Source organism: Porites lutea, chromosome 4 (genome assembly GCF_958299795.1).
Source record: "Porites lutea chromosome 4, jaPorLute2.1, whole genome shotgun sequence".
Lineage (NCBI taxonomy): Eukaryota > Metazoa > Cnidaria > Anthozoa > Scleractinia > Poritidae > Porites > Porites lutea.
The window spans coordinates 5,700,235-5,728,038 of record NC_133204.1 but is presented as its reverse complement, the minus strand read 5'-3'; the positions used below and the strand labels follow the sequence as shown (position 1 = coordinate 5,728,038).

At 38.6% G+C, this 27,804-nt stretch overlaps 4 protein-coding genes across 5 annotated transcripts; 1 reads left to right on the top strand and 3 right to left on the bottom strand.

Moving 5' to 3' along the window:
• Positions 1-2,420: 2,420 nt before the first annotated feature.
• On the bottom strand, positions 2,421-5,389 carry LOC140935426 (large ribosomal subunit protein uL1-like). Its single transcript, XM_073384977.1, has 3 exons — positions 5,033-5,389; positions 4,451-4,623; positions 2,421-2,670 (listed from the first exon to the last, which is right to left on the bottom strand). The coding sequence occupies exons 1-3, from the start codon at positions 5,352-5,354 to the stop codon at positions 2,500-2,502; spliced, it is 666 nt and encodes a 221-aa protein (XP_073241078.1). The 5' UTR covers positions 5,355-5,389; the 3' UTR covers positions 2,421-2,499.
• Positions 5,390-8,553: 3,164 nt separating this feature from the next.
• Positions 8,554-14,875, bottom strand: LOC140934001 (uncharacterized). The gene is made up of 8 exons (XM_073383689.1): positions 14,775-14,875; positions 14,607-14,678; positions 13,263-13,423; positions 12,698-12,781; positions 11,390-11,578; positions 10,785-10,835; positions 10,536-10,586; positions 8,554-8,986 (listed from the first exon to the last, which is right to left on the bottom strand). Exons 1-8 carry the CDS (start codon positions 14,863-14,865, stop codon positions 8,861-8,863), a joined length of 825 nt encoding a protein of 274 aa, XP_073239790.1. The 5' UTR covers positions 14,866-14,875; the 3' UTR covers positions 8,554-8,860.
• Positions 14,876-14,977: 102 nt separating this feature from the next.
• Positions 14,978-20,709, top strand: LOC140934016 (PRELI domain-containing protein 2-like). The gene is made up of 6 exons (XM_073383702.1): positions 14,978-15,104; positions 16,542-16,599; positions 17,684-17,757; positions 18,403-18,557; positions 19,094-19,202; positions 19,677-20,709. The coding sequence occupies exons 1-6, from the start codon at positions 15,030-15,032 to the stop codon at positions 19,713-19,715; spliced, it is 510 nt and encodes a 169-aa protein (XP_073239803.1). The 5' UTR covers positions 14,978-15,029; the 3' UTR covers positions 19,716-20,709.
• Positions 20,710-22,088: 1,379 nt separating this feature from the next.
• LOC140935422 (uncharacterized) lies at positions 22,089-27,208 on the bottom strand. 2 transcript variants are annotated; one of them, XM_073384975.1, is made up of 4 exons: positions 27,129-27,152; positions 25,312-25,372; positions 23,149-23,347; positions 22,089-22,547 (listed from the first exon to the last, which is right to left on the bottom strand). In XM_073384975.1, the coding sequence occupies exons 3-4, from the start codon at positions 23,326-23,328 to the stop codon at positions 22,251-22,253; spliced, it is 477 nt and encodes a 158-aa protein (XP_073241076.1). In that variant the 5' UTR covers positions 23,329-23,347; positions 25,312-25,372; positions 27,129-27,152; the 3' UTR covers positions 22,089-22,250. The 2 variants fall into 2 exon arrangements, with proteins under 2 accessions (XP_073241076.1, XP_073241075.1); XM_073384974.1 differs by lacking the exon at positions 25,312-25,372 and having other exon boundaries at positions 27,063-27,208.
• Positions 27,209-27,804: the final 596 nt, after the last annotated feature.

Below are 27,804 nucleotides of genomic sequence, written 5' to 3'. Positions count from 1 at the left end.
GCTTCGCTCTGTTACAGAAATCGCGCCGAAATCATCGTTTTTAAATGGCGAACAGAAGCCCAGCTATCCGTTATGGTGTAAACACTGAATCTGTCGCTGAGCCATCTTGTTGTTGTTGTTGTTGTTGTTGTTGTTTTTTAAGTAATTACGTCGTAGTGGTCCGCTTTGTTTATTTTCATTACATGTTAGAGTTTCAGTTTCTGGTTTTCGAGACCGTTTTTCGATAAATGGAAAGTGATTTGTACACGGTAAATGCGAGTTCCACGACGAAATTTGCCCGTTCTAAATTGTTCTTTTCATTATTTTACCCAAACCGTAAACCGACAGGTTTGCCCACTTAAATGGTAGACAACTATGATTTAGCACTATGAGAAGGGTGAAAAGCCATACGGTGCCATCTGAGAAATCAGCTGATTTCCAGTTTTAGTGCACACAAGCCAGCATGTCAGTCATGCAAAACGATATTCAGGGTTACGGCTTGGCCTAGTTGGATTAGGGATAGGGGAAGTCAGAGTTAGCTTGAGGCCTATCTTAGATTTTGCTTGGGTCTAAGGTTATACAGAAAGAGTAAGAGTATGAGAGGAAGAGGACAGTCAGTTAGAAAACCGCTATAGGGTACTAAAGCAACTTGATAACCATGCACAACAAAAGCTTTCTGTACTCTTGATGTAGCGACGTCCGTCGCGCATGAAACTTCTGATAAACATCCGTAAAAAAAAATCACGTTTTCGAGAGTAAGGGGCACCCAACGACTGTTTTCAGTAAAATATTAGTTCGGAGAAGCAAATATTGCCTAGAATTTTCTATCACTTGAGGACGGCCAAAAATTTCTATATAACCAGCTCTTTCATGTACAATTTTCAAAGCTTATCTAATGTATTCCCCAACGATTTTCTGAAGTTTGATTTTCGCATTTCATTCCCCATGTTGGGCTATTTTTCGTAGAAAAAAGGAAATCTAGAATTTTCGGATTCAAAAGTGTACTGGAGAGAGGAATCAGAAGATGTCTCACTTTCGTAATACGTCAAATTGCATCTAAAATTTTCGGAAAATAATAGTCAAGCCCTCATAATTTAAAAAAGACTCAAGATCCCCTAGGATGACCGAACAGATACAAATTTTATAGCGCCACTTAGAATGCATTTCTACAGATCTAAAACTACTCTTGATAGCCGAAAAAGTGTTTTCAGTGTTTTCAGGAGAAAACTGTCGTTAGGTGACCCTAGGGAGTGTCCTTGGGCTGAATTATTTTAGTCCGTAAAGACTGTTTGTCTTCCAAACGGAAACGCATCGGGCAAATTTGTTGAAACAATTTTTGTTTTGGTTTAATTGTTCATTGCCTTGCCGTCAGGATCAGTATGCCGTCTTATATTTTGCACACAAGCCGTTAATGTACTTATTCAGGTCCACAGTTGAGAGGTTCGTCACAACCCGGTTTCCCATGGCAACGCGTTCCTGTAATTAGGGTAGTCTGAATTCATTCGTGTCTTTGCTCTCGTCCCCAGTCGCTCAGGATCACTTTTTAGGGGAAGGAAAGCAGGAGCCAAAGGAGTGATGGGAAGGCTATCACTCAGAAAATCCTTAAATATAAAGAATGACCGAGACCAGTTTTTATGAGCCGGCGAGACTGAGCACCCCAACCAAACCCTCGTTTTCACTAAAACCGCTGGACGCCACAACCGGGTTGAGGTCATTGTTATCGCGCTTCTAGCTTGTCTCCAGCTCTCGCGCTTCTCGCTTGTTCCGTGTCCACACTAAGCCTTGGTAATGCCTGTGCAGGAGGCAGGTCTCTTCGAGTTGATACAGGGAAATTTTCTTCAACCAATCAGAAGCACTACCCAGATGTGGGTAGTGACATGTCCAGTATGTTATTTCTACAGTCGTTCCTTAGACATCATTTCGCATGGAAACCAGTGGTGGAGTCACAAAATGTTGCCTTTTTACTCAAGCTAACAGTACTGATTAAAATGCATGTTTGAGTCCTTAATTCAGGCTATAGAATCGAATCACTAAACCATATTGTTACAGGAATTTTTAAGTCCAATGTATGAATTTGGAGTATAATTCTGCTTTTCACAGTTATTGCAATGGTCACAAGGTTCTAGTAACCACAGTATGAGTAATGTACATGAAAGAATATATGAACAGTGGAAGTTAGGGAATAACAAACCTCTATGGTAAAGTTACAGGTCAAAATTAAATTCAGGTTAATTATTGACCTTAACATAGACAAAGTCCTTGGTAGAACGAACAATAGTCTCTGCCCCAGAACACAGTATTACAGAAAAGAACCTTAATACATTGTATAATGAAACCTCCTTATAGCAAACATATACAGTTGCTAGTCCCTTGGCCCTTAAGTATATCTCAGTTTCACTGAATCACAATTTATATATAACGAATATTAAAGTGTACAAAACTTGGATTTTTTGGTACTTTTATTAAGCCTGACTGTAAGTTAATGCACTACATACAGTACAATGCACACAGTGGCTATGCCTAATACAAACGCTGAGGCTTTCCCATTGTGCTCTTGATGTAGAGAGCACGTACATTCTGCCAGTTCTTCTTCAACAGGGACACCAAGAAGTTGACAGCAAGATATACATTTGCCACAAGTTCATCATGGGACATCTCAACATGACCAATGGCCACAGCAAGACACAGAACCTGCAAGTAATGCAGTAATGACCAGTTACATCAGGACGCTACAGCACGTCACTGTACCCACAACAGAAGATAATTTTTGTACCAGTTTGAGTCAATGTACCATGTAACATGGAACATATGCATGTACTTACACTGTACTACAGGGTCACTTTAAATAAGCCCATCCAGTAATAATTATTTATCTTTTTAGGAGACACATACTTGTATGTGAGTCTGACAAGGTCATCATTTTACAGAAGAATGCCAGAAAATTTAATTAAATTTATGAAAATAATTATGGGATTTTTTGGGGTTTTACGAAAGAACAACATCCAAAAGGCCTACTTTCCAAAAATTAGCCTTCCAGGGCAAATTGCCTTTGAGATTTCAGCCCAGCTATGCTCTGATGACTCCATACCAATCCTTCTAAATATGACTCACTTCATAACATTAGGAACCAAGTCAAATGAAAAAGGATTTGCATGGAGTCATTCTCCAAGACAATTTGCCTCACAATGCCAGTTTTTGGCAGGTAGGACTTTCAGATGTTGTTCTTTCGAAATATTCCAACAAATTCCAAAATTTCACAAAATTTAACTTTGATGACATCATCACTTTAGGACTCTATGTGAGGTAATCAAAGACAGTATTTTGATTCTGAATTCCAAACTTGTCAGTAGAATTTTGATTCTGGCTTTCAGTCAATAGTGGGATTCGGGATTCCTTGGGCTGAGTTCTGGATTCCAAATCTCAGGAAGTAAAAATTCCCAGCATCCCATAATACTACTGACTACTACTAGTTTGGAGCCAGGTGCACCTCATGGGACACCAAGGTATATATCATGTCTCATGCAACTAAAATAAATGCTGGTTTTATCAACCAAGCTTTGCCCAGAGTGATATTTTGTTGACTGTAAAAGTCTCCCCATGGATTTAAGACCCTGGGTGCAGGTCCGACCAGATGAACAAACAGTTATCTGGTCTTCCAGAAAATAAGGCCTTATCAGTGCTCAAAAGAAATTAATACATCAAGATTGACTCTTACAAAGTTTTCTATTGTGCTTTATTCTGGAATTTGACACTGCCTGCTGAATGATGTCATCCACAATTCCCCACTCCAGAAACCATGAGGGGAATTAGTACAAGATTTTGGTTCCACGAATTCTGGGATGGTTTGAGTGTGGACAAGCGTTACTTATATCTGGTTAATGGTTGCCTAGGACACCATCAACCAATCAAAACTAACACTTGTCCACGATCCCAGAAATCGTTGTACCAAAAGCTTGTACCCATTCCCATTATAGTTTCTGGAGTGGGGAACACAAGGATATAAGCAAAAAACTTGCATATTTTTGAATTACTGCACTTTTCATAAACACGCGAACTCTGAAGTTAAAAAACCAACTGATGTTTGTGTTTTTTGCTGCCGTCAATCATCTTAATGGACCTCTTAGGAAACAGAACTTTGCTTAAACAGGTTCAAAAGGTCAAGGTTTGTGATCTGTGATTGGTGGATTTCGATCCGTTTTGTGTGTTTCTGTGTTTCAAGGTTCATTGCTTGTAATCGTAATTATGATTGACGGCAGCAAAAAACACAATTGTGAAGGTGGCTTTGGACTTTTAGAGTTCGCATGTTTGTGAAAAGCGCAGTAAAGTACACTGTAAGCAGCGAAGACATAACTACACGCATCCTGAAGGCTGTGACTTTCACTGTACATTGTACACAATCATATGCCATACCAACTTTACAAATTCCCTAGTTTCTTTGAGCACTGTGCCTTATTTCTGGTGAATATCCTACCTTCTTCATCTGAAACTTTATTGTTGAGCGCACTTCCTCCACCTTCTGCACCATGTTGTCATTGTGAGTCAGTGCTGTGGGAAATTTGCCAGCCTTGTTCAGACCAGGACCAAGAATACGAGGAATCTGCCTGATTAGACTGTCTGAAGCTAGGAAAGCATCGTATTTCTTGGCTAGAAAAGAGGAATGATGTCAGTGCATGGCGCTTCACTAAGTGGTGTGAATGCAGTGAAATAGTTTTGGGCAAATTAAAAGAGAATACTTGGCCCCTTATCTGCATGTAAAGCATAGCATAAACAAATTGCCTTTCTCTTTAAAGATTTCAAAAGCAAATAAGGTAGTCATGAGTTGCCTGGTATTCTGTAGTTAATCAATACAGTATGCTCTACATTGATTGCAAAACAATAATATGCTTTATCAAATGGGGATCACTTTAATAAGATGATCAATGTTCCAGAAAACCATGTTAACAACAAATGATTCACCAGTTATAGTGCACTATCACAGCTTAGCATGAAAATTTACATGCCAAAGAGGAGGGTATATACTGTGATTGTGAAAGCAGAAAATAAAAACTCTTACCAAGCTTTTTGACCAGTTTCTTGTTTTTGTTTAGCTTCTTTAAAGCTTCAACATCCATGCAAGGGATGTCATTTGCCTTGGCCTCGTCACAGTGAGATGCATCACCCAGAATACAAACCTTGAGTTTGGGTCGTGGAATATGCTTGAGCTTTACCGTTCCACTGAAACGCTTATCCTTCTGAGGATCATAATTCTTCAAGCTGATCTGCAGCTCAACAGTTTCCGTAAACTTTCTTTTCTTGTCCTTGGCACCTTGCAGTACAGCACTGCAGCACTCAAACAGTGTATCACGGTGAAGCTTACTAGGGAAATGGAAATACATGCAATGCACAAAATGATTACTTGTCCCATTCTTGTTTATTGTTTAAAAACAAGGCATGATGCTAGGACAATACTGAGCTTACACAACACAATCACGAGGATGACAAAATGTTTGTGAGTGACAAATGTGACAGGGCTATTACTTCTGTGTTTTGTTGTGAGCTTTCCTTAACATTAATGTGTTCTGCTCTTTTACAAAAAAAATCTGTTTAAAGGAATTTTTTAAACATACCAGTATTTATTGTCATGCTTGGCATAAAAGGTTTGCCATCTTCCTTCACCTGCTGCACTTTTGCATAAGCTCACTAGTGATGATGATTTTGATTAATATAATTTTATTGTGATGATGATGACGATGATGATGATAGGCCATGCTTGTTAAACAAATGGTCATCAGGGTTAAAATACACTTTATTTGAAGATTAACTTCCATTTTTCGGGGACGAGCTCACCTTTGTTCGCACTTGCTTCAAAACTGCTTTTACCCTGTGAGCAGAGGCCCTTGCTCGCAGGGTAAACTGAGTCATGAGGTTATGTCACATAGGTTACGTCATGCAAAACTATTTTGTCTTTTGTCACTCGAGTTACAAATAAAATTCGATAAAATCGGTCAATGCTTTTCTTTTTCTTTTCTTTTTTTGGCCATCTTTGCCCTCTGTAAATCCTTCCATTTTGCTCTGTTTTTGTAGTCAGGATTGTCGGGAACGAACACGGTGTCTTATACCCTGCTAGCAGAGTCTCACTGCCATCTTATCTAGAAAAGATCGAAGATACTCTGCTAACAGGGTACGTATCTTGAATCACAATTTATTTATTAATTAAAGACAAGGAAGCTCATATATTAGAAAAATTGTTATCTTGAACACCCATCCACTTCTATTTTTTAATGCTTATCTATCGATGGCAAGCGAGTAGGTTGAAAAGATGAGATTACAACTTCACAAACCTCATGATGATCACTTAACGAGCAAAGAGAAAGAGAAGAGAAAGTTGCTGGTAAAGTGCGCTGTCACATTGCGGGCGCTTAATACGTTCTTCTCAACCACAGGTTACCCAAGTGAATCGTCTTCGAAATATAAAAGGCGATTTGTGCGGAAGCAAAAGGATTGTTTCTGCTTACGGATGTGAAGGGATTTAAACAAAACTCTCGGTGTCCATTATAGGTAGTTTCGAAAACGAAGCACTCGAAAACGAAGACCGAAGCACGAAGCACCCAAATCTCGAAAACGAAGCACCCAAAACTCGAAAACGAAGCACCCTATCTCGAAAACGAAGCACCCAAATCTCGAAAACGAAGCACCCAAAACTCGAAAACGAAGCACCCAAAACTCGAAAACGAAGCACCCTATCTCGAAAACGAAGCACCCAAAATCTCGAAAACAAAGCACCCAAAACTCGAAAAAGAAGCACCCAAATCTCGAAAACGAAGCACCCAAAACTCGAAAACGAAGCACCCTATCTCGAAAACGAAGCACCCAAAACTCGAAAACGAAGCACCCTATCTCGAAAACGAAGCACCCAAATCTCGAAAACGAAGCACACAAAACTCGAAAACGAGGAGCCCTAGATCGAAAACGAAGCACCCTAGATCGAAAACGAAGAACCCAAAATCTCGAAAACAAAGCACCCAAAACTCGAAAACGAAGCACTCAAAACTCGAAAACGAAGACCCCTAAATCTCGAAAACGAAGCACCCAAAACTCGAAGCCGCTGTAGGTTTAATAAGTGCAACTTTACGTCTTACATGACGCAATCCGAATCAGGTGGAGGCAGCGGATATGTCCGCACCTCTAAAGGTCCACAAAATCCATCCCAAGGTTTTATAACCAACTGTTTCACTGAACGTTTCTTTCTAAGATATCCTGTATTAATTTTATTATTAGTCTCGCTATACTTGATACATCTTACCTTAATATGCATTTTTTCGGTACACATACATGTTTATGTAGACTTCAAAACTGTCCGTCAGCAGATTATGGCGTATTCAAGTGCGCGTGAGCAGTAACACAAAAGGTCTGAAACGAGGCTGAAAACGGAGTGTGAGGCTCGCGCGTATCACTCTTACGCCACGCTTTACCGACTTCTTTACTGATTTTAAGAAAAAAAACCCGATTGTTTTGCAGTCTAACATATTGGGTATCTATGACACTGCGTGATCAGATCAGATCAGATCCAGGCAGAATTTGTTCTACGATAATAGCCTGGGACCAGGCTCTATGGTGGGGAACAGGAGAATTCGATTCGTTATCGTGCTTGATTCCTGCTGTATTAGCATTGGTCTCGTGTTTATAAAGGACAGACCGGTTTCGAGTTTTTGGGTGCTTCGTTTTCGATCTAGGGTGCTTCGTTTTCGAGATTTAGGGGTCTTCGTTTTCGAGTTTTGGGTGCTTCGTTTTCGATTAAGGGTGCTTCGTTTTCGAGTTTTGGGTGCTTCGTTTTCGAGATTTGGGTGCTTCGTGCTTCGGTCTTCGTTTTCGAGTGCTTCGTTTTCGAAACTACCGTCCATTATATAGAGGTGTCCCTTAAGAGAGAGTTGGCTGTAGTCACCGAGCCGGTGAATCGGGGACCACACAGGAAAGAAACAATCAACCTAGTAAGTTACCTTTTGAATTGTGGTCCCTACCTGTTACCTACCTTTCCCTCGCCCCCCTCCTCGCACGTCCCTCGTATCGGGCTCTCGCGCAGAAATTTCCTCCTCTCTTTCCCGTTTTAACGCCTGACACGAAGGCTACCGAGATCCGGAATCCTTTGTGGATAATTTACCATCGGCCTCCTACGCTGGCTGCTATACAATAATTGTCAAACATCACCACAAAATGCCGAAATCGCGTCAAAAGTCGGACGCAAAATCATCTAACGAGGAACAAGAAGAAGTGACCGTTGTGGACATTGCGGTCGTTGAAGCATCCTCGGAACCCAGGGGGTAGTCAATCAGGTCGGGAGAAAGGCCCGATTAAAGTTTGCTTGAAAACTTTCTTCGCGCCTTTTCTCCCAACCCGACTGACTGCCCTTGGGTCTTCGAGGATCAGGAGGATGTCGTTGAAGACATATAAAAACTGTTTGGGAAAAAAAATGGTGGGATGGGGGTTTTGTGATTAAATAGTGGCCGCGAGGAGCACCAGTTGGTCAGTTTCAGAGGCCTGTATTTCAGCTATTTAATATTTTCCTTTTCTTTTTTATTGTTTCAGAACAGCAAACTGCCGCTAAATACAAAAAAAGAAAGTGATTTATACGGTATAATACTAGAATTAAGAAGTAATTACATGGATTCTAAGCTTCCTTCATCTCTGTGCGAGTTAGTGTCACACACGCTGAATAAAACCTCCTTGGAAATACTGCACCAAAACGGCGACGGCTGAATCGTAGCCAGTGGGTGCGAGGTTAATTTCAACTCATTGTATTTTTTATTTCAGCCTTCGGACAAACATTACACCGTTTTGGAAACTGGTTTCTTCCAGTAAGAATGACCACAGCATAAAGGCATTCAGGTGTCTGGATCGAAAATACTTAAACTTTGCGTCCAAACATGACGCCCAAGGCTCTTGACATCTTTTGATCGTGGAGTCGCGCTTTTTGTTTTAGAACTCTGAGCTGTTCTTGAACTGCTTTATTTTGAGGGTCAAGTGTCAAAGCCTAAAATCAATCAAACCAGGAAAAAAAGTTAAAGAAATACACGTATAACTCAATACCTCAGTAACTGACCTTCTAAGATTAGAAAGGGCGTCAGGCCCGGTCTCTGATTAACAGAAACTACCAAAGTTTAAAGACATGGCATATGATTCCATTTAAACCCCCTTGCATTAAAACATTTCTCGTTGGATCAGTGACCAAATAGATAGATTGACAGATAGATAGATGCTTGTTTATTTTACCCAATTGCAGGATTGACTGAATTGCTGGGTAGGCAAACAATAAGCATGCACAGTTACACAATATGTTGATATTTGACATTAACAAAATCATTTAGTCTATTATAGTCCATCCGAGTAAGGGTCTTGGATTGCGGGAACGAAGAAAGTATTAGCACTATAAACGATACGTGAGGGAGGGGATAACACGAAGGGAGGTTGTTGCCGTGCATTTATCCTGAACTTCTGACAGGCAGTAACTCGCCTGCCTTTACATATAAGTGTAGCTATAGGCCTGCCATGCCCATGGCAATCAGCGAACATAAACCTGATAACCTTTTTTTTTCTTTTTTTGTACACTTCTTTTCATTAAGCTTCATGTCGCGTTCTGAAGGGTATATGTGTTGATATCTGCAGCAATGACAGGCAAATAACTTGGTGCGAACCTAAACTGAAGTATCATCAACATATTAATTTTAACCTATTACGCCAATCTCTACACAAATTAGTAACTACGATCGCAAAAAGAAATGGAGCTAATTTCGTTCCTTGTGGGATCCCTCCACGGTCTTACTCGCTGCACTCGACCTGTCAAAAGATCTGATCCAGCGAATGATAGCTTCGTGTATGCCTAGGAGCTGCAACTCTCGAACTAGCATGTTGTGGTCCACCAAGTAGAATCCTTTGCTGAAATCAGCAAAGAATACACGAACGTACGTATTGCCTTGATCAAGGGACTGAAGGAAGGTGTGGAGAAAATAAACAAGAGCGTGGGTGGTCGATTTTCCCGCAGGTGCAAATCGGTAAACATCAAGTTTATCGCAGACTTGATTCAAAAGCGTAAGCGAAATTGGACGTAGATCCTAGGCCTGATCTAGCTGTTCGACGGATTTTGACGGAGAACACTATGGCACCGGGACAACGTCCGACTGTTTGAGGGGTTCGGGCACATAACCTTCAATAATCGATTGATTGATTGATTGATTGATTGGTCGATCGATCTAAATGAATTTGTTTTTTAACGATGGTATGATCTATCAAACTTTCCTTTCTGTCGGATACCAAATTTGAAACGGACAAACCTCACGATAGATCAGTGGGAACAGGAAACTCTCAGAATGAAACATCTATGATGCCATCAATAGGGCCATTTTAATATACGAGGAAAAATAAGACGCGAACTGTACCATTTATACGAGCATGTCTTATCTAATAAGACGCGTCTTAGCTAAGCCGCGTCTTATTTTAGACGAAATGTGCCGTTTATACGGCAAGTTCGCGTCTTATTTAAGACGCGTCTTATTTTTCCTCGTATAAATGGCCCTAGTGTTTACCTTTTCTAAGTCTTCCCTTGCCTTCTCAAATTCATTTAACACCACAAAGGCCTGTAAAGTATCATGAACAAAATTGAATCATTAAACATAATATAATTATTAAATATTAATGAATTACATGGTATGAACTCCTATGTTTATTAAAGTTAAACATCTTTGTGGCATAATTACCGGCGGATCACACTCTGCATTTATAGTAATTTTTCTTCAAACTCTGTACTTATACCTGATACATTTTTACCATTTTACCTGTCCTCTCCTGAACAATGCTTTGATGTTTGTTGGCAGCATTGCAAGAACCTACAGGGTGACAAAAAAAAATAGAAGTAATGTGAGAGATATACCGATGCTTCTTCCTAAATATTCACTGAGATCATCATCATACCTCTATTATAATAAATTAATGACATTGTAAAGGCTTAAAAATTATGATATATTATGCTAAAAAGAGGGCTCGAAACAGTCCCATCTTATCGTCCAGCACAAATAGGTTTTCTTACTGGAAAAGAAACTGTTTAAGCTCACTTGTCAAATGGGCATAGAGTCGAGGCAGATCGTCTTCCAACTAAATCATTATCTATAAAGACAAGCAATTAGTTACTCTGGGCAAGTAAAGCGTGAGAGTTTTTGTTTTTGTTTTTGCCTTTTCTTGCATAAAATTAAATGCACTCATCAATTTCCCGTTTTCAACTCATTTTCACAAGAAAGGTTGTGCACCTAGCCTCATTTTGAAACTGAGAGTTTTTGGAACTCAGAAGTGGCCTACTATTGCATTTCTACTGCCTAGAGCTATTAACATAAAAAATCATTCTCATATAAACACTCTAAAAGACACTATGTTTATTAACTCTAACCTTTGTGCAGTTTTGTGCAACAAATTCATACTGTCCCATTTTTCCTTGACATGCTGATAAATTTAGAAGGCATGAAACTCTAAGCTGGTCATACTCTTCTCTGCAATTCTCTGGTAACTGATCACCAATTAAGATCAGTTGCTTCAGGGCTTGGCTGTAGCGTCTGGCTGCACACAGCCACTTACTTGCCTAAAAAATATGTTGAAGAGGAAAAAATCAAGCACTTGAAAACTTGGCTCAGGTAATAATATTATCTCAAACCTCTCAAACCCTTTTTGTTCCCTTTTTACTAATTATGCATGCAGTTCAACAAAAAAGGGGAGGCACAAGGCCAGTGGACTAAAATTACATAAAATTTACATATATAGTTACACTTTACGTATTTCCCTAGTAGAGGATCTTTATAGACAAAAAAAACAAATCAAATAGCAAAAATTTTAGTGTCAACATCCATCCCAACAGGTGCACACAATGATTACGGGTACTGTATATATAAAAAAATAAATGGACAACTATTCAGGACTATATAACATGAGATCAGCAAAACCCTGACACATGCAGAACAACAGCTACTTATATTTACATGTATCAGAAAAAAGGGTGGGTTTGGTATTAATACACATGTAGGACTTGAATGCCTTTTCCAACCTGAATACAGCCACACCTAACAGAAAATGTGGGACTCAGAAACTTTTCACCCACTCTTGAAATCTCAGAAAAAAATGCTATATATGTAATGATGAGTTGTTGTTGTTGTTTTTGGTTTGTTTTTGTGTGACTTTGTTTTTTATTTATTGCTTGTTTGCTTTTTCTTTGAATTTAGTTTCCTTTTTGTAAGGTTAATTTCTTGTAAGGTCTTTGTTTGAGTGTCTGAGCAAGTCTTGGGTTCACCATTCACCCCTTGGTACCCCTACATCGACATAAATGTGGGTTATGGATTTTTGACATGATAAGATTAATCATTTACTGCACCGTAATAAGGAGAATTTATAAAATGTGTTAAACTACAAGCAACTAACTACTACTGACACTTATTCAGGGTTTTCATTAAGAATTCTAGTAGCAGGAGAAGTGTCGTCACGCAATGCTCCTCCCTACTAGGAGGAGCGTGGCGTGACGACACTAATAACGTCTGTGTAGCAGACTAGAGAAAGGTAATGTTACAGGAGAGTATTTTAAAAGAGGATCCACGTCTGAATATAATATAATCATAGACTATCAAACATTCGCCGGAGAATTAAGCCTTATAAACAGAGAATTCTCCAATCTCCGATGCCTAATGAACCCTCTGCTTATTGTTCAGTTGACCTTAAAACAATCTGTTCCTTTGGTTTTATGGTGTTTGGCCAATGTCACTTTTTCCTCTGGGGAAGTTTCCCAAGGCTCCTTTGCCTGTAACAGATTCAAAGGGAAAACTTATGTAAGATTGGTACATACAGTCACATCATAAGTTACCTAAGGAGACATAATGAATTTCATCCAATCAAATATAAGATGTTTTGAACACTCCAATAATTTTCGGAAATACATATTTACCTATTTTACTTATTTTATCAGCTTTGCCTTATACATGATTCACAAAAAAAGAAGGATAATAGATGTATTACGCAAAATAAAGAATTAAAAAACACATAATTTGGTAGGGGTCATGACTTTCAGCCTTAAGCTAATTACAGTGGTCCCAGGGCTTGAAAAACATGTAAAATACAGTACTGCGACATATATGATGTCGTATGATGGTGCTATAGATCAATTAAAGACAACAACTGGGCAGATTATGTGAAATGATGCTCAGTTTTTACTTTTTATACTAATGATGATGTATACATGTAAGTAAGAGACAGTTGATTATTGGCATCTGCAGTTCACATACCTTACAGAAAGAAAGAAGCTCAATTTCACATTGTAGACCACTCTCAGAAGAAACACTTTTCTCTTTGTCGGTGCTATCACTGGTGTATGGTATAACACAAACTTCACTGGTATGCATACATTCTAAGCATCTATCCAAGGACTCTGACACTTCACTGTCCCCTATAAAACCAGGAATTTTAAACTCTTTAGTAAGTGATTATTTAGTTTACAGTCCCTTTTTCGCCACCACCCTATGCCAAGAGTGAAGAGACCTTGCTTGCAGGGTAGGGTATTCACAATACTTTTGTAGGTGACTAGTCATAATCTGATATTAAATCCAAAGTATAAAATTCACTAAACCATTCAAATTTATAATAATTGCACTATACAATTTAAGTTCTATCAGACGGGTTTCAAATGAATGGCGACATGTACCACAGCGCAGGATTTTGTTCATGATAGATACCATAGTCTTGTCATAACTTGTACAAAAAAAGAGAGTCAACAGATTTTAGATAGATCTCCGGAGGTTGGCGCCTCTGCCATGCCTCTATACTCCTTATGCAGTAACAACCAGCCCCCCCCCCCCACCCCCACCCCCCTCCCGCCCCCACACAAATAATGACAGGTTTCTATTTTAATACTTTTACTCCCAAGTGCTATTATCCGAGATACTCCCTATTCACTGTATAACAACTAATACCTACAGTGCTGTAGATCTAAGGCGTACCCCTGACCCCCATCCTCAAATCAAAATTCAAAATCAGCACTTTGGGGTTGAAGAGATGCAAACCGCTGGAGACCTAAAGTCGGGAGACTCTTTTTTTCACTCCCCCCCCCCCCCCACCCCCGCCTCCCCCCTTCTCCGAAAAACTGACCCAGCCCTCAATGGGAATGACTTAGGACACTATGTGACGTCTTTAATACATGATCAATATACTATCAAAATTCGAAAGCATCGTTTTGATGCTAGAAATAATCTTTGTTAATGACTAAATACGTGCAAAAAAGCCCCAGAAACCGTCCTGCGAATAAGAAAAATTCAAGTTTTGAGCTAAAAATGGGCTAAATCTCAAACTAAGTCTGTTTTATTTTTTACTAAGTATTCCATATTTATAGTGGACGTAAAAAGCGGGAGATTTATGTACCAAAGCGGGCGAGCGGGAGACGAGGCAAAAAAGCGTAAGTCTCCCGCCAACAGCGGGAGAGTTGGCATCACTGGGGTTGGCCAAAGAAAGATTGAAGTCTTACAGATGATTTAATTATCTTCAGTAACTTAATAAGATGTAGAGCTAGGCTTAAATCCCGGTTTATTGACATGGACAAGATGTCCAGTAATAAAAGTAAAAGAAGTGATACTCACCTTCACCGATTATTATCTTCTTCTCGCACTCTTGAATTACGCTTTCATCTTGACGAAAAACTTTCAGTTTCACTGCAAAACCAGTACATGCAGAGTGTAGGTCTACTAGCTCATATTATATCGGTACGCTGAGGCCAAAAAAAATCCAGGAGAAAAGAAGATCGTTACCTTGACAAGAAGAACCATAATTAGGCGTTTCTAAACCGGTTCCTTTTCGAACAACAGTTCTTGAAGCTCCTGTCGCAGAAATGTCAACCATGATAATCCGCCATATTGAAAGTTAAGAAAGCTCGGCGATGATTGGCTAGCATATCATCGATGGACCAATCATAAGACAATATTCCAGATGAAATCTTCAGACTTCTTGGTCGTCTCCTTTCTTCCGAAGATTTCATATGGCTAAAGCCATTGGAAATCGCGGAAATGGTCCGTTATTTGGAATTTGAACATATTTTTAAACATCCTTTTGAGAAAGTTATTCGTGCATACTTCCAAAAGGTAAGCGCTGGATCGGTCATCGATGGTAATTGATTTCGTCGTGAAGAAATAAGCTTAATAAGCTTAATATAATTGAGGGTGCGTTTAATATCTCTGGAGAAAACTGGTCTGCGAAGCCAAGTGATAAACGTTTTCTCATGTTAACTAATTCTACCAACTGGTAGACATTTTATTTAGGCCTGTAATACGAGGTCACGAGGTAAGACAAGAACAATGTAAGCCTATTGCTTCAGCTGATTTCCTCCCTAGAGCTCTTACAACATCAGCTACAGCTGTTTCGGATAACACGAGACCTGCGATGTCAAAAACGTCTTTGGATTTTGGGGCCTATGTTAACGATTTGATTGACGTCGGAAAAAAACTCAAAGTCCTGAAACGTTTCGCGTTTTATCCGAAATACTAGAGCTGTTTAAATGAAATAAAGCTCTCTTCAAATTAGCCCTTTCGGCTATGTCCGTTGTCATAGGTTACTTGAAAAATCAACAAAACAACATTATTGAAAGAATTACTACTAAATTCGTTGTACCGCGCTGCACATTTTGAAAACTTCGAAGAGATTTTGGGTTTTTTTATGCTGTCAATCATTTGAGTGGGGGTGGGGTACCCAGTCAATGCAAATTGTAATGGGCACTTTCCATTTAGTCAACATTTCCGGAATTTCTGGTGGGCGGTAAATGGAACACGTTTTGTCGGTTCGTCCCATTGGAAAATTCCCACAAAAAGTGAAAAATCTAAAAAGGTGGGCCCATTTTCCCGGTTGGAATTTCCGAACGGAATTTTGTGTTCCATTTACACGTTTCTCATAGTTTGTATCAGTTCCAGGTCCATGGTCGGGCACCGCAACTTTCCGGGGTTTACGACCAAATGGAACAACTTTTTGCCAATCAGAAAATCCACCTTTGCTCCCACCGAAATTTCCAGGTTTTTTCCTAAATGGAAAGTGCCCAACGTTTGAACATGTTGCCCAGCTTGACCCGCAAATTAAAACAAAACTGAAAATGGCAAAGAGAATCGCAATGGTGAGTGGAATTTTTCTCGAGGGAAGGAGGCAGACATTGCTATATTCTTGCAAATGACAATAATAAGAAAGATCAGAAATAAAGTTTGAAGCAAACCAGGCGATTATAGCCCGAAACAGGATAATCACAAGCAAAGAACCTTGAAACACAGTAACAAAGCAAACGGATCAAAATCCACCAATCACAAATCACAAACCCTGATCTTTTGAACTTGTTTAAGTAAACTTGTTTCCTAAGAAGTCCGCTAAGATGATTAACAGGACAGGAAAACCCAAAATTCCTTTGAATTTTGCAAACTATGCAGCACAATACAACAAATTTGGCAGTAACTATCCAGCCCTTCAAGTCTTTCCAGTCCAGCTGGTCTTATGACATGACCTTAGGTGTTGAATTTTTATTTATTTTTATTCTCGCACAGTACACAAGTGGTAAAGATAGCAATGTGACATCAATAAGAGTTGTGGAACACAAAGTAGGTAGGTGCACATTGTCAATGGTAGTTTTTCTGGTCTCTTCAATCACTGGATATCATCCTGAAAATAAAACACCTTTGACCAATTATACTATATTTGAGGACAGTGATCTTAGCACTTTTGTTGCAATAGGCCTTTTGCATTAGTTGATCACCTGATCATCTTTCGGTAAACACGAAAACAGTTTGCTTTGGAAAATTTTGCTAGTACGAGCTGAATGAGCATATTAAAATTAGGTAACCTGTAAATTTTCAGCCACATATCCCAAAAGTAGCAATTGCAGCCGCCACCGAAAACTAGAATGATTTGTATGAGAAAAACGACTCTTTTCACCCAGTCATGCTTGAGTGGTTTTCCATATAAGTCCTTGTAAATTCTGAAATTGGTGTTTAATCTTTCCCTTTGTATTTTAAAGGGCTCAAAGTGCCTGTTATTAATTAAAAGGAGATTTGAGCCCCGTAATGCGAAAGGAAATGTTTCATGACAGTTTGAAAATTTCGAAATTTAAAAAGATTTGTAAGGAAAACCATTCAAGGGTGACTGAGTTGCAAATGTTGTTTTTCTCATACAAATCAATCTAATTCTCAGCAGCTGTTGCAACTTTTGAGATATACGGCTGAAAATATACAGGTTACCTAATTTTAATATGCTTATTCGGCTCGTGCTAGCAAAATTTTTCCAAAGCGACTGTTTTCGTGTTTACCGAAAGTTGATCAGTTCTCCCATATGTCACCAAAATTGATATTAACCAGAAGGCCAGGGGAATGCTGTACATGAAATAGGCCAGGTTATCATGAAATGTGGTTTAGAAGGTCTGACTTTGAGTTTATTAGCGAGTAGTTTAAGATTCCATGACTGCCCCTGCAGTTAAAATGTCACTGAAAACAGGAATTCACATTGTTTGAAACTTCACCTTTGTCACTATATCAATACATTGCATTTTTACATTTTGAATCAATTATTATAAAATTTGTATTAAATTAGCTGTTTTTATTCTGACTTACAGTATGTTGTTACAAGTACAAATTTACATTCATTTGTACACGCCTGCGAATGAATTTCATGTGCCTTTTGTTTCTTCTCTTAGACCCAGAAACTGGTGAGGAGTATATGATCAGAAGAGGGGAATGCGTTAATGTTTTACCAGGCATTTTAAAAAAGGTAGAAGTACAAATTTGAAGGGTCAACACTGGTAGAAGTGACAAGTTTGAATATATATTTTAAAACAAACTAATTTAATAAAGGATTTGTTGCACTTCTAAACTGTATCTAGAGGAAACAGGACATTATGTTTATCACCTAGTGATATTATTTAGCTTTTGTAAAGCAAAATGATATTGTATACACATGTACATGCAACAGGAGTTAGTCAACCAAACTGCACACATGTAAGGTCAGCCTCAGGAATAACAATACATCATAGTCTATATAGGCTGATCAACAGTTGACCTGGTAACACTTCACCTAAGTTAGCTTTCAGACAAAGGTTTATGATTTGATATCAGTAAAAATGTAGGTCAACAAAAAAAAACAGTGACTTACACATTATCAAAGAAAGAATAATGGTAACATATATTGTACAGTATAATTTAATATTGTAATAAACACCTTTTTTCTCTACTTCATTAATATTCCTGAATATTGATAATTATTATTTCCCTTTTGAATGTGAAAATTTATAAGAATGGGCTTGCATTGGTTCTCTACATTGTATTTTAATTCCTCCTTTGAATGCTAGAATTCAACTACAGTAGAACAAGCATGATATACTTTTCATAAAAATACATTTCTCGAATAATTATGTAGGTCTGTCCATACCCAGCACTTGAAGTTGAAGAGGAAGTGTGGTTAAACAAAAAAGAGAAATGTCTTCATCTTCACTGTTACAACTTGACATGGTCAAAGTATGCTTTCCTTGAAGAGTACAGCTGCTATCGAGCATGTGACACCAACCCAGACTGGTTAGTCCTATTAGCCACTATTAAAGTGATCTTATTTCATTTTTACATGTATCTTAGTTTAAGTACTGTATAACTTTAGCTAGCAGCTGGGCCTGGCTTGCAACCATTTTCTCTAGTGTGTTATCCCATCCCAGATTGCAAACAATACAGTCAGCCAGAAGTCAACACATCTAAATCATCAGCTAAGACAAGCAAGTAATTGCCCTAGGCAGCAAAATGTAACCGCTGGTTGCCTAAAGGACATGCTAGAATTCAAGACTTTTTTTTTCCAAGTGCTGCTGCAATTATTTGAATTTCTTTTTATATTTCTTGGTAATGTGTGGAGGTCTCTTTACATATCATTAAATAGAAAAATTAATTGCTGAAACACTTTACACCTATACACTGAAGATTGGAAACCATAATTTCAGAACATGTCTTTGCAGTCAATATTACTTAATTAAAATCAGCTAGTGATTTTCATCTCTACATAGGGAAGAAAATAATAATCAACGAGGATATAACAGCAGACATTAAGATTTTTGTGGCATTTTCAGGACATTATTTGAGCAGCGAGCTAGTATCAATGTCTACGGTGTAGGTTCAGTAATTGGCGGAATGTTTGAAGCCTTTGGACAAAGGTTCTTTCAACATGGGGCTAAAAAGGTAAATTTTTTGTGATATTTTTCCATTAATTGCTGCCTGAAACATCAAGTTTGCTTGTCAACGACCCTGTTTTCTTCAGTGATTTTGTTTTTGTTCTAATTTTTTTTTTTGTTTTTCATTTTTGCTTCATGTTTACTTTCTACACATGAATTGAAAGATTAAAATCCATTTCTACAGTTTTGGCTTAATTAGATCCTGAATTAGATCCTTCAATAATTTATTAATATTATTATTGTTTTTAATTTTTGGAACCATTGCACATCCATTCCAAAACAAATACCACTTAACTGAATAATGGCAATCCCAAAATGTCTGGGAACTTTGAAGTTTTTACCAATTGCACTTTTTGCTCACAGTTACATAACTGCGGTTATATTTTTAAGTCTACATGTTTCATATTACGTCGATTGTATTAATTAAAATGAAAACTACAAAAAGTGAAGTTTATCTATCCACTTTTTTTTGTTGTGTCAGGGTTTCAACATTATGGAAGATCTTATAGTGGGTTCATAAACTCAAGCTTTAATACCCAGACGTCAAACTGAAACAGAAGAAGAGTTAAAATTCTGGTGCTTTTAAAAAATAGCTTCTTCAACCTAGTATTGCCTTTTACACAAGAAATTCTTTCAGATTTTGCATAAATGGCTCTTCAAAGAAGCACTCATCTTTCAAATGAGAACTGTCAGCGTCCCAACTGGGACTTGTAACATTTTTCTTTCATAAATAGACTTTCCCAGGTCTTGCCTAGTTCATCACTACAAAGGGCAACACTGCTAACCCAGAGTTAGGATTTTGATCAACATATCAGTTTACCTTGTTGCAGGTAGCCTGAGTAAACTTAATGTTAGTTAGCTTCTAACCTCTAATGAGCCTCTGGGACATGCAGCCGAATTCCTTTTGTAACATACCGACTACTCAAGTAGGCAAATCCGTAGAATAACTACTGTACACTGTGCGTTATGAGCGAAATTGGTATATACCCCGAAAGCAAAAAGTATTCGAAGAATAGTTAAGTTATGAAGGTCTATGTAAAATGTGTTTCACTCTAAAGCAACTGAGGAAATGTTTTCTACAAAAAATTGGCAAGCATGATAGTACATGTAATAGAGGTATCACTTCGAGGCCTTCCCATACTTTTTTTTTTTTTGTTTACGTCGTCCGACAGACCCGCGCAACGCTTGCCATTTTCTATACAAAAGGGAACGACGTAGTTCAACCTTGTTTTATTTCTTTAATTCTTTTAATCTGAAAAATGAGCATTGTAACAGCATTTCCAGGCATAGATGTTTCGGTGGTATATCCTCTTTCCTTTTTACTTTCCAGGAAAGTTCTAGTTCCGGGAAGCCTATAGTTTATAAGCCCCAGGCTTCTATATAGGCTTCCTTGCCATTACCGCTTTAAACATTTGATGTTGTTATTAATTTAGTTAGAATATTGTATATTATCTTTAATATATTATAAATTTCTGTATACTGTTGTTGTATTTCTGGTTGATGGCAAAAATAAATGAATGAATGAAATCGACCATCGTATAATTTTCTACCATACTGAGTTCGTGTTGGTTTGGTAGTAACCATGGGTTGTGTTTACAGGTTCCTCGGCAATGATACTGGGGTTTCAGGCCTCCTATTCTCAGAATTCTTGTGATTTCGATAAACGTTTTTTTTTTTTTTTTTTTTTTTCATCCGACCAACCGACTGAAAAAAAGGAAACGCATTCGACGCTAAACGAAGAAAAAGGAGACGGCCTGACAGAGGTAAAAAAAAAAAAAAAACAGTATTCGTGTCAGCAGAAAGTCGGGCTTTGCAATCTCGCCACTTTGTCGAAAGTGGCTGCCTTTGGGTACATGTTCTTAATTTTCCTAAGAGTTGATGTTAAAAATAGAAGCTAGGGACATTTATGAAGTAACACTCACTAAAAAGCATGACACTGAAAAACGAGAAAGATTTAATAAGCGCTGAGAAAATATTTTTTATTGTGCAATTATGAATTTTCTCCAAAAAGCACAAATTATGTTCCCCCTTTTCCCTCTCTTTCTAACTCCGTTGCTACAAGTCGCCCTGTAGCTCATCAAGTCTTCATTGGTTATGATTGCATTTTGCTTTTCGTTCACATTTCGGGACAGACAACTTCATTTAACGCTATATAGCCTACCTTGCAACCAGCCCATGCATTGTCAAAACCATGGTTATAAAGTAGTCCACGGACTTCACCCAAGCCATAGAGAAACGTGTATAGTTGGAAATTAAGATCCGTGGGCAGGGTTGTTCAAAGCTGTGTTAAGATAACCCATATGAATTCAGATATGAAAGCTTAACAAGCAAATTGAGTTTAATTCTTCTTGTCTACAATTTGATGGGTGGATGTTCTAAAAAGAGTGGCGAAAATTATCAGAGAAAGTGCTTTTGAACAAACGAAAATGAAAGCCGGATTAAAAATTTAACCCCGGGTTAGCGATAAACGGTCTTTAAACAACTGGGCCCAGCTGTCTCGACTACAACCTCTTGACAATAGTTTTTCCCTTCTCTTTTCGTGCCAGTTGTGTCCTGCCTTAAGGGACCGTACAAGCGGATAAGAGGAATGCATAAGAACTCCCTGGAAAGGAAATTCCACTTTTGGAAGGAAAAGCTTGATTTTCGAGGTATTCCGGTGCATGAATAATTAGGTGATACGATCTCCCGTTATCCACTACCGCTACCCCACCCCGTCTCTGGTTTTCCTGCTCACAGTCTCTGAGCCAACCCCGCAATCTGAAAAACTAGAACAGGGTTCTCATACATCTGCAATAAACGTGCATTTACCTTGCGCCGTTTGTTTAATGGGAAACCCTCAATGGTCTAAGCTCTTTAAACCTTTTTCCTCCCTCACAAAGAAATGACACTCAACTTATTTCTGTTCCTTCGTTTATTTCTTTATTACATTTTACTTTAAGAGTATTGGATAATATCAGGAGATTAAATTGCGAATTATTACAAACAGAGAAAAATTAAGATTCCCCCTGGTTAGGAAGTCTGATATCTGCTCCATTTCAGTGCGCAGTTGGCAGAACTACACAGCGCAGCCATGCGCTTGTTTGACGTCATCAATGAACTTTTGCACGGTGCCACTGCCAGCAACAGTGTTGTAATACGTCTTCCAGTACTGTGCCTGCGATGGCAGGTCAGCTGGGATAGGAGGAGAAAGCCTGGCGAGAAAAAGCCGAGAAGCCAAACCAGAGTACAGCGGCATTTCCAAGTCTTGCCAACTTGTTTGGGTCCAATCAATGCCGAGCTTTGCCTTGATTTGGTCCCAATACTTTTTCAGGCTGGTCTGAATGACGGTCTCGCGGTAACCCACCTCATCAACCTTGGGTATCCATAAAACAAAGAATATCAAGTATTGCCTCCAATATAGTTAATTATCGCCCCATGTAAGAGAATCCAATACTAGTCTTGGCCTAGATTCCACGCCGTGGATTCCGGATTCCAGGCATTGGATTTCAGTCTTTGTCAGTGGAACTTATAGATTCCGGATTACAATCGTTACTCGGATTCCGGATTCGTTGGGTTTTATTGCGGATTCCAAAGCCCAGGAATTTCGCATTCCACAAGCAAAACTTTCCCGGATTCTAGATCACAAGCGAACATTTTCGGGATTCCAGAAACTGGATTCCCTTAAGGTGATGTTACAGCGCAACACAACGTTGCAACATTATATTGTTGGGACATTGAATCGAATGGTTGCAACGTTGTTCCATCATTGCAACGCTGGTGTTGCGCTCAAAATCGTCCTTGCGAATTGTCTCATGTAACATCACCTTTACACGGGGCGATGATTACAAGAAAAAACTAAATAGTCAATTCAGTTTGATAAGGAATTTGAGCGTGCGATAACGAGAGAAAACTCATGTCGCTTTTGTCTTTGCTGTTTTTTTTTTATCATAATTTATTTGAAAGAGTCCGCTTACCTGCCATATGCCGCCATAGTAACCACTCCTGTAGGTATTAGGATCCTTCCCATATTTGGACTCTACCCAGGCCACGCGGCAGAGAAACTTGTGATCGTTAGGAAAAATCCCTAATCCATTTATGGTGTCTACGACGTCCTTCACAACGCCTTCTCCTTCTCCTTTCGGTGTGTAAGCCATGCTTTCCAGTAAAGATGAACTGGGGAGAAAGAAAGATATGACTGAGGGTATATATCATGCAGGCATAATTTAAAGCCTGATAACATAGAAAACTGTCAATAATTATTTGGATTTTGTCTGACGCTGTGAAATTGACCAGGATCTTCAGTTGGAATTCTTTTACTGACAAAAGATTATGTACAACACTGTAGAGCCTGAAGGTCGATCGTCAGTTTAGGTCATTTTAAACAGGGGCACCCAACGTCAATTTTCGGAAAATATCCGTTCGGAAGACGATTTGAGATCTAGAATTTTCGGAACATTTGTTGTAGAATTTCTTGCTTGCCTGCCTCTCCTAGGATTTTCGAACATCTATATAAAGGTATCAGATTGCCCATTTTTAACGGATTTTTACCCTAAAAAGGTCACCTAGAATTTTAGGGAGCCTTTTTTCTGGCTGAGATTTTCGAAAAGGTAAGTTCTGATCCCTATAATTTTCGGATCACTAGACTTTCAGCTAGGAAATCCGAACAGATGAAAAAATTTTAGGGGATAAAAATATGCGTATATCATAGTACCGTTTAAATACTAAAATACGTTTAACAATGCTATGTTTGCCCCTGTTTAAATCAGTAATCGGCTGCTGGTAACTGATAATATTATCGAATTAAACATCTTCTTTTGACCTTTATTAGCTCCTTCACTTTAATAATAATAATAATAATCTTTATTGAGGATATCAGTTTCACTGATAAGTGATTTACAAAAGAGTCCTCAAAAATTAAAAAAGACCAAAAAGGAAAAATAAAGACTAATATATGAATATATAAAAATTAAACTAAAAACTATTTACATTTCTTAACACTCTTTTAAAACTAGCTAATGATGGGCTTTGTCTGATTGAAAGGTCTAATTTATTCCAATCGTTTGAGTTCCGAGAATTTCTATGGAATATTCGTCAGACAAAGGTGAAGACGATTTTTGTAACAAATAAGAATGAGAAATAACTTTTTTTTGGTTTGTTTATGGTATGATGAGGATTGTAAATGATGATTATGTTGTACAATATCTTAGGGGAAAAGCCCGAGGAGGGTACTCCCATACATTACAAATACGGGTATGTGCCGCCCAACGGGGTAGTGATTTTGAAGCTCCTGATTTAGAACGGGGTATCCATTTTAGAGGCGTTTTCTAGAACGGGATATAATGTTTCGAACCCAAGCTCCAGTTTTGTAAGCAGCTATTTGATATTATTCAAGGACAGATTGCTTTTAAAAATACGGTTCAATGCGCGCGTTAACAAGCAAACTGTTGTACTCTTGTTACACCCTGAACGGAGTATAAAAAATTGGCTCATTTCTAGAACGGGGTATCAGTTTTAGGGCGAATTCTAGAACGGGGTATCAATTTTAAGGGAATAGTTTTTAGAACGGGGTGCCAATTTGGAGGCCCGGGCGGCACATACCCACCCAAAAAATACCCAAGTGCCCCCCCGGGGGGGGAAAGTTCGTGAAAGTGAAAGTACACTGATTGTATACCGATTGTCTAAAGGACCTAACCGGAAGTGATGTTGCAACGCAGTTTACCGTTTTGAGCTTTTCTGGTTGAAAGTCTTTCGTTTGCAAGAGATACATCAAATTAAAAGTGCTTTGAAAATGCCACTTAGTAGGTCAAATGATATAAAACTATATTTTAAATGAGCTTCGTCTTGTCTGCCAAATCAGCGCTGAAATTACGAAGTTGCTGATGCATTGCGATATTTTACAATAAAACTGATTCTAAATTTGCTCCAGCAAAAAGTTAACGTTTCAGACCAAAAGAAATTCACCTCTGACTTGCAGCGATTCGGACACTCTCACCAAACCTCAACGCCTCAAGAAGAATTAGACATCAGGTCAGCAATAACCATGATATTAAAAACAAGAAAAGATGCCAGCTACTTTAAGTTTACCTCAGAATTTTCTTGCAGCGTGGAACTCTAGGTAAATAAATTAAAATACTTACTTCGGCTAATTCAACTTTCCTCTTGACTGTGTCCCAACTGAACTGCGCCGAAAATAATCTCATCTGCCTTCGCTTATCGGTTCAGGTTTTTGACTACCGCGTTTAATACGCGTCATTTGCCACAATTAGACTTCTGCGGGGGATAAGGTCATTGGCCAGTTCAGTGGGGTGATTGGAATATTTGTTTCCGCTTTATTTCCATGAAGAGAAAGGGAAAACTAACTTCAATACAAGAAAGGGTAAACGAGGGAAAACATGTCAAGTGAAAGACCTACTTGTATAATTGCGGCGTTAGCATACAGTTCAGTATGCAGATGTAATCTCCTGAATATTCCCTTGCAGTTGTGCATTTACTAGCCTGTTTCTTTTCCTTAAAACTGAAAGTGCTTACGAAGCATGAGATAGGGGGAATATTAAAATTGAAACTGATTTTAATAGCAATGACACTGAAATAAGTGATACTTATAACGACTGGCATATGTCTACACCGAGGTGATATTTCGTGCATATAAGCAGATTAGGTGGCTTTTTAAAAGCGATATTGAAAGCCTGTAAAAATAGCACCATGCAGGAGCCCATCAAATGGAGCCTCCATCTCCATTAATTTCTTGAGTCAACCCTTTCCCGAGTAGATTTATAAATAGAACGGCTAGTTTTCCCGCGAAAAGTGTCATATTTCCGCGAGTCTCGTGTGTCACCGCACCGTGAAAAAATAAAATTAGATGAAGTCGAACTCAGAAGCCCGTCCTTCGACCGTTTTCCTTTTCTCCTTTACGTCCATTTTTACACTTTTACAGCCGCTGGGATCTGGGTATCATGAAATAAAAGTGATGGGCTCCTGCACCATGGGATTCAAATCTCTCTACCCAATTGCATCGTCAGAAGAGACGGTAGTTTTAAGTTTTTTTAGATAGACGTGACTTTACGATCAGCTTTGCAGATGGATGTTCATTTTCAGAAGGAATAAACAAATTTTGCAGATTTCTTCGAAGTATAGTATAAAGACCAAACGATTTTTTAGGGGGGGAGGGGGTGGGGGAAGAAAGGGATTGGGGGAGATATTCATCCACGCAAGTACGTTCATTGACTGGTCCCAGTCAAATTATGTTCACGAAACGCCTTGAACTTTACAAATTTTACGAACAGCAATAAAAAACATGTCTTTTGATTCATTTAAGGTTTAAAGACACTTTTCACTCTACGCTGCACAACCGCTTGCTCGTCTCATATGTATAAGGTGATGATGTCACACAATATTTTATGGGAAGTTCGTGAAAGTGAAGGTAGAACTTGTACACTGATCGTCTAAAGGACTTACCAGAAGATATGTTGCAACGCCTACCGTTTTGAGTTTTTCTAGTTGAATTCTTTCGTTTGCAAGAGATACAATTAAACAAATTAAAAGTGCTTTTAAAATGCCACTTAGGTCAAATGATATAAAACTATTTTTTAAATAAGCTTCGTCTTGTCTGCCAACTCAGCGCTTAAATTACAAAGCTGCATGCATTGCAATATTTACAAAAAAACTGATTCGAAATTTGCTCAAGCAAAATGTTAGCGCGATTGACAAAAGAAATTCACCTATGACTTGCGGTGATTCGGATACTCTCACCAAACCTCAACGCTTCAACAAGAATAAAATATCAGATCAGCAATGACAAAAACAATGTAGTAGATGCCAGCTACTTTAAGTTTGCCTCAGAATTTTCTTGCAGCGTGGAATACTAGGTCTGCTCAGTAAAAATACTTACTTCGGCTAATTCAACTTTCCTCTTGACTGTGTTCCAACTGAACTGGGTTGCGCCGAAAATAATCTCCTTCGCTTCTGGGTTTAGGTTTTGACTATCGTGTTCAATTAATACACGTCATTCGCTGAGGGGATAAGGTGATTGGCCAGGTCAGTGGGGTGATTGTAATGTTTCTTTCCGCTTTATTTCCAGGAAGAGAAAGGGAAAACTGTAAACGTCAATACAAGAAAGGGTAAACGAAGGAAAACGTACTCTGGATAATTGCGTTGTTAGCATGCAGTTGATCAGTGTGCAAATGTAATCTCCTGAATACTCCCTTGGGCATTTAGTAGCCTGTATCTTTTCCTTAAAACTGAAAGTGCTTACGAAGCATGGGATAGGGGGAATATTAATATTGAAACTGATTTTAATAGTTATGACACTGGAATAAGCAATAAATATAAAGATTGGCATATGTCTACACTGAAGTGATATTCCGTGCATATAAGCAGATTAGGTGGCTTTTTAAAAGCCATATAGAAAGCCTGTAAAAATAGCATATAGGATTCAGATTTCTCGACCCACTTGCACCGTCAGAAGAGAAGTTAGTTTCAATGTTTTTTTTAGATAGACCTTTACGATCAGCTTTGCACATGCATGTTCATTTTCAGGAGGAATAAACAAATAAGGCAGATTTCTTGGAAGTTTTGATCAAATGATTTCTTTTGGGGGAGGGGGCAGGGGTGGGAGGGGGCAGGGGGAGAAA

Coding starts and splice junctions, on each gene's coding strand:
- LOC140934016 (XM_073383702.1), top strand. CDS start 15,030: ATGGTCCGTTATTTGGAATTTGAACATATTTTTAAACATCCTTTTGAG. Junction 16,600..17,683: donor AGTTGTGGAACACAAAGTAG/GTAGGTGCACAT, acceptor TTCTTCTCTTAG/ACCCAGAAACTGGTGAGGAG. Junction 18,558..19,093: donor TGTGACACCAACCCAGACTG/GTTAGTCCTATT, acceptor TGGCATTTTCAG/GACATTATTTGAGCAGCGAG.
- LOC140935422 (XM_073384974.1), bottom strand. CDS start 23,328: ATGGCTTACACACCGAAAGGAGAAGGAGAAGGCGTTGTGAAGGACGTC. Junction 22,548..23,148: donor ACTATGGCGGCATATGGCAG/GTAAGCGGACTC, acceptor TGGATACCCAAG/GTTGATGAGGTGGGTTACCG.
- LOC140934001 (XM_073383689.1), bottom strand. CDS start 14,865: ATGGTTGACATTTCTGCGACAGGAGCTTCAAGAACTGTTGTTCGAAAA. Junction 12,782..13,262: donor AGCTTCTTTCTTTCTGTAAG/GTATGTGAACTG, acceptor AATCTGTTACAG/GCAAAGGAGCCTTGGGAAAC. Junction 10,836..11,389: donor TTGCACAAAACTGCACAAAG/GTTAGAGTTAAT, acceptor GTCACCCTGTAG/GTTCTTGCAATGCTGCCAAC.
- LOC140935426 (XM_073384977.1), bottom strand. CDS start 5,354: ATGTATTTCCATTTCCCTAGTAAGCTTCACCGTGATACACTGTTTGAG. Junction 4,624..5,032: donor GAAACTGGTCAAAAAGCTTG/GTAAGAGTTTTT, acceptor CCTCTTTTCTAG/CCAAGAAATACGATGCTTTC. Junction 2,671..4,450: donor TAAAGTTTCAGATGAAGAAG/GTAGGATATTCA, acceptor CATTACTTGCAG/GTTCTGTGTCTTGCTGTGGC.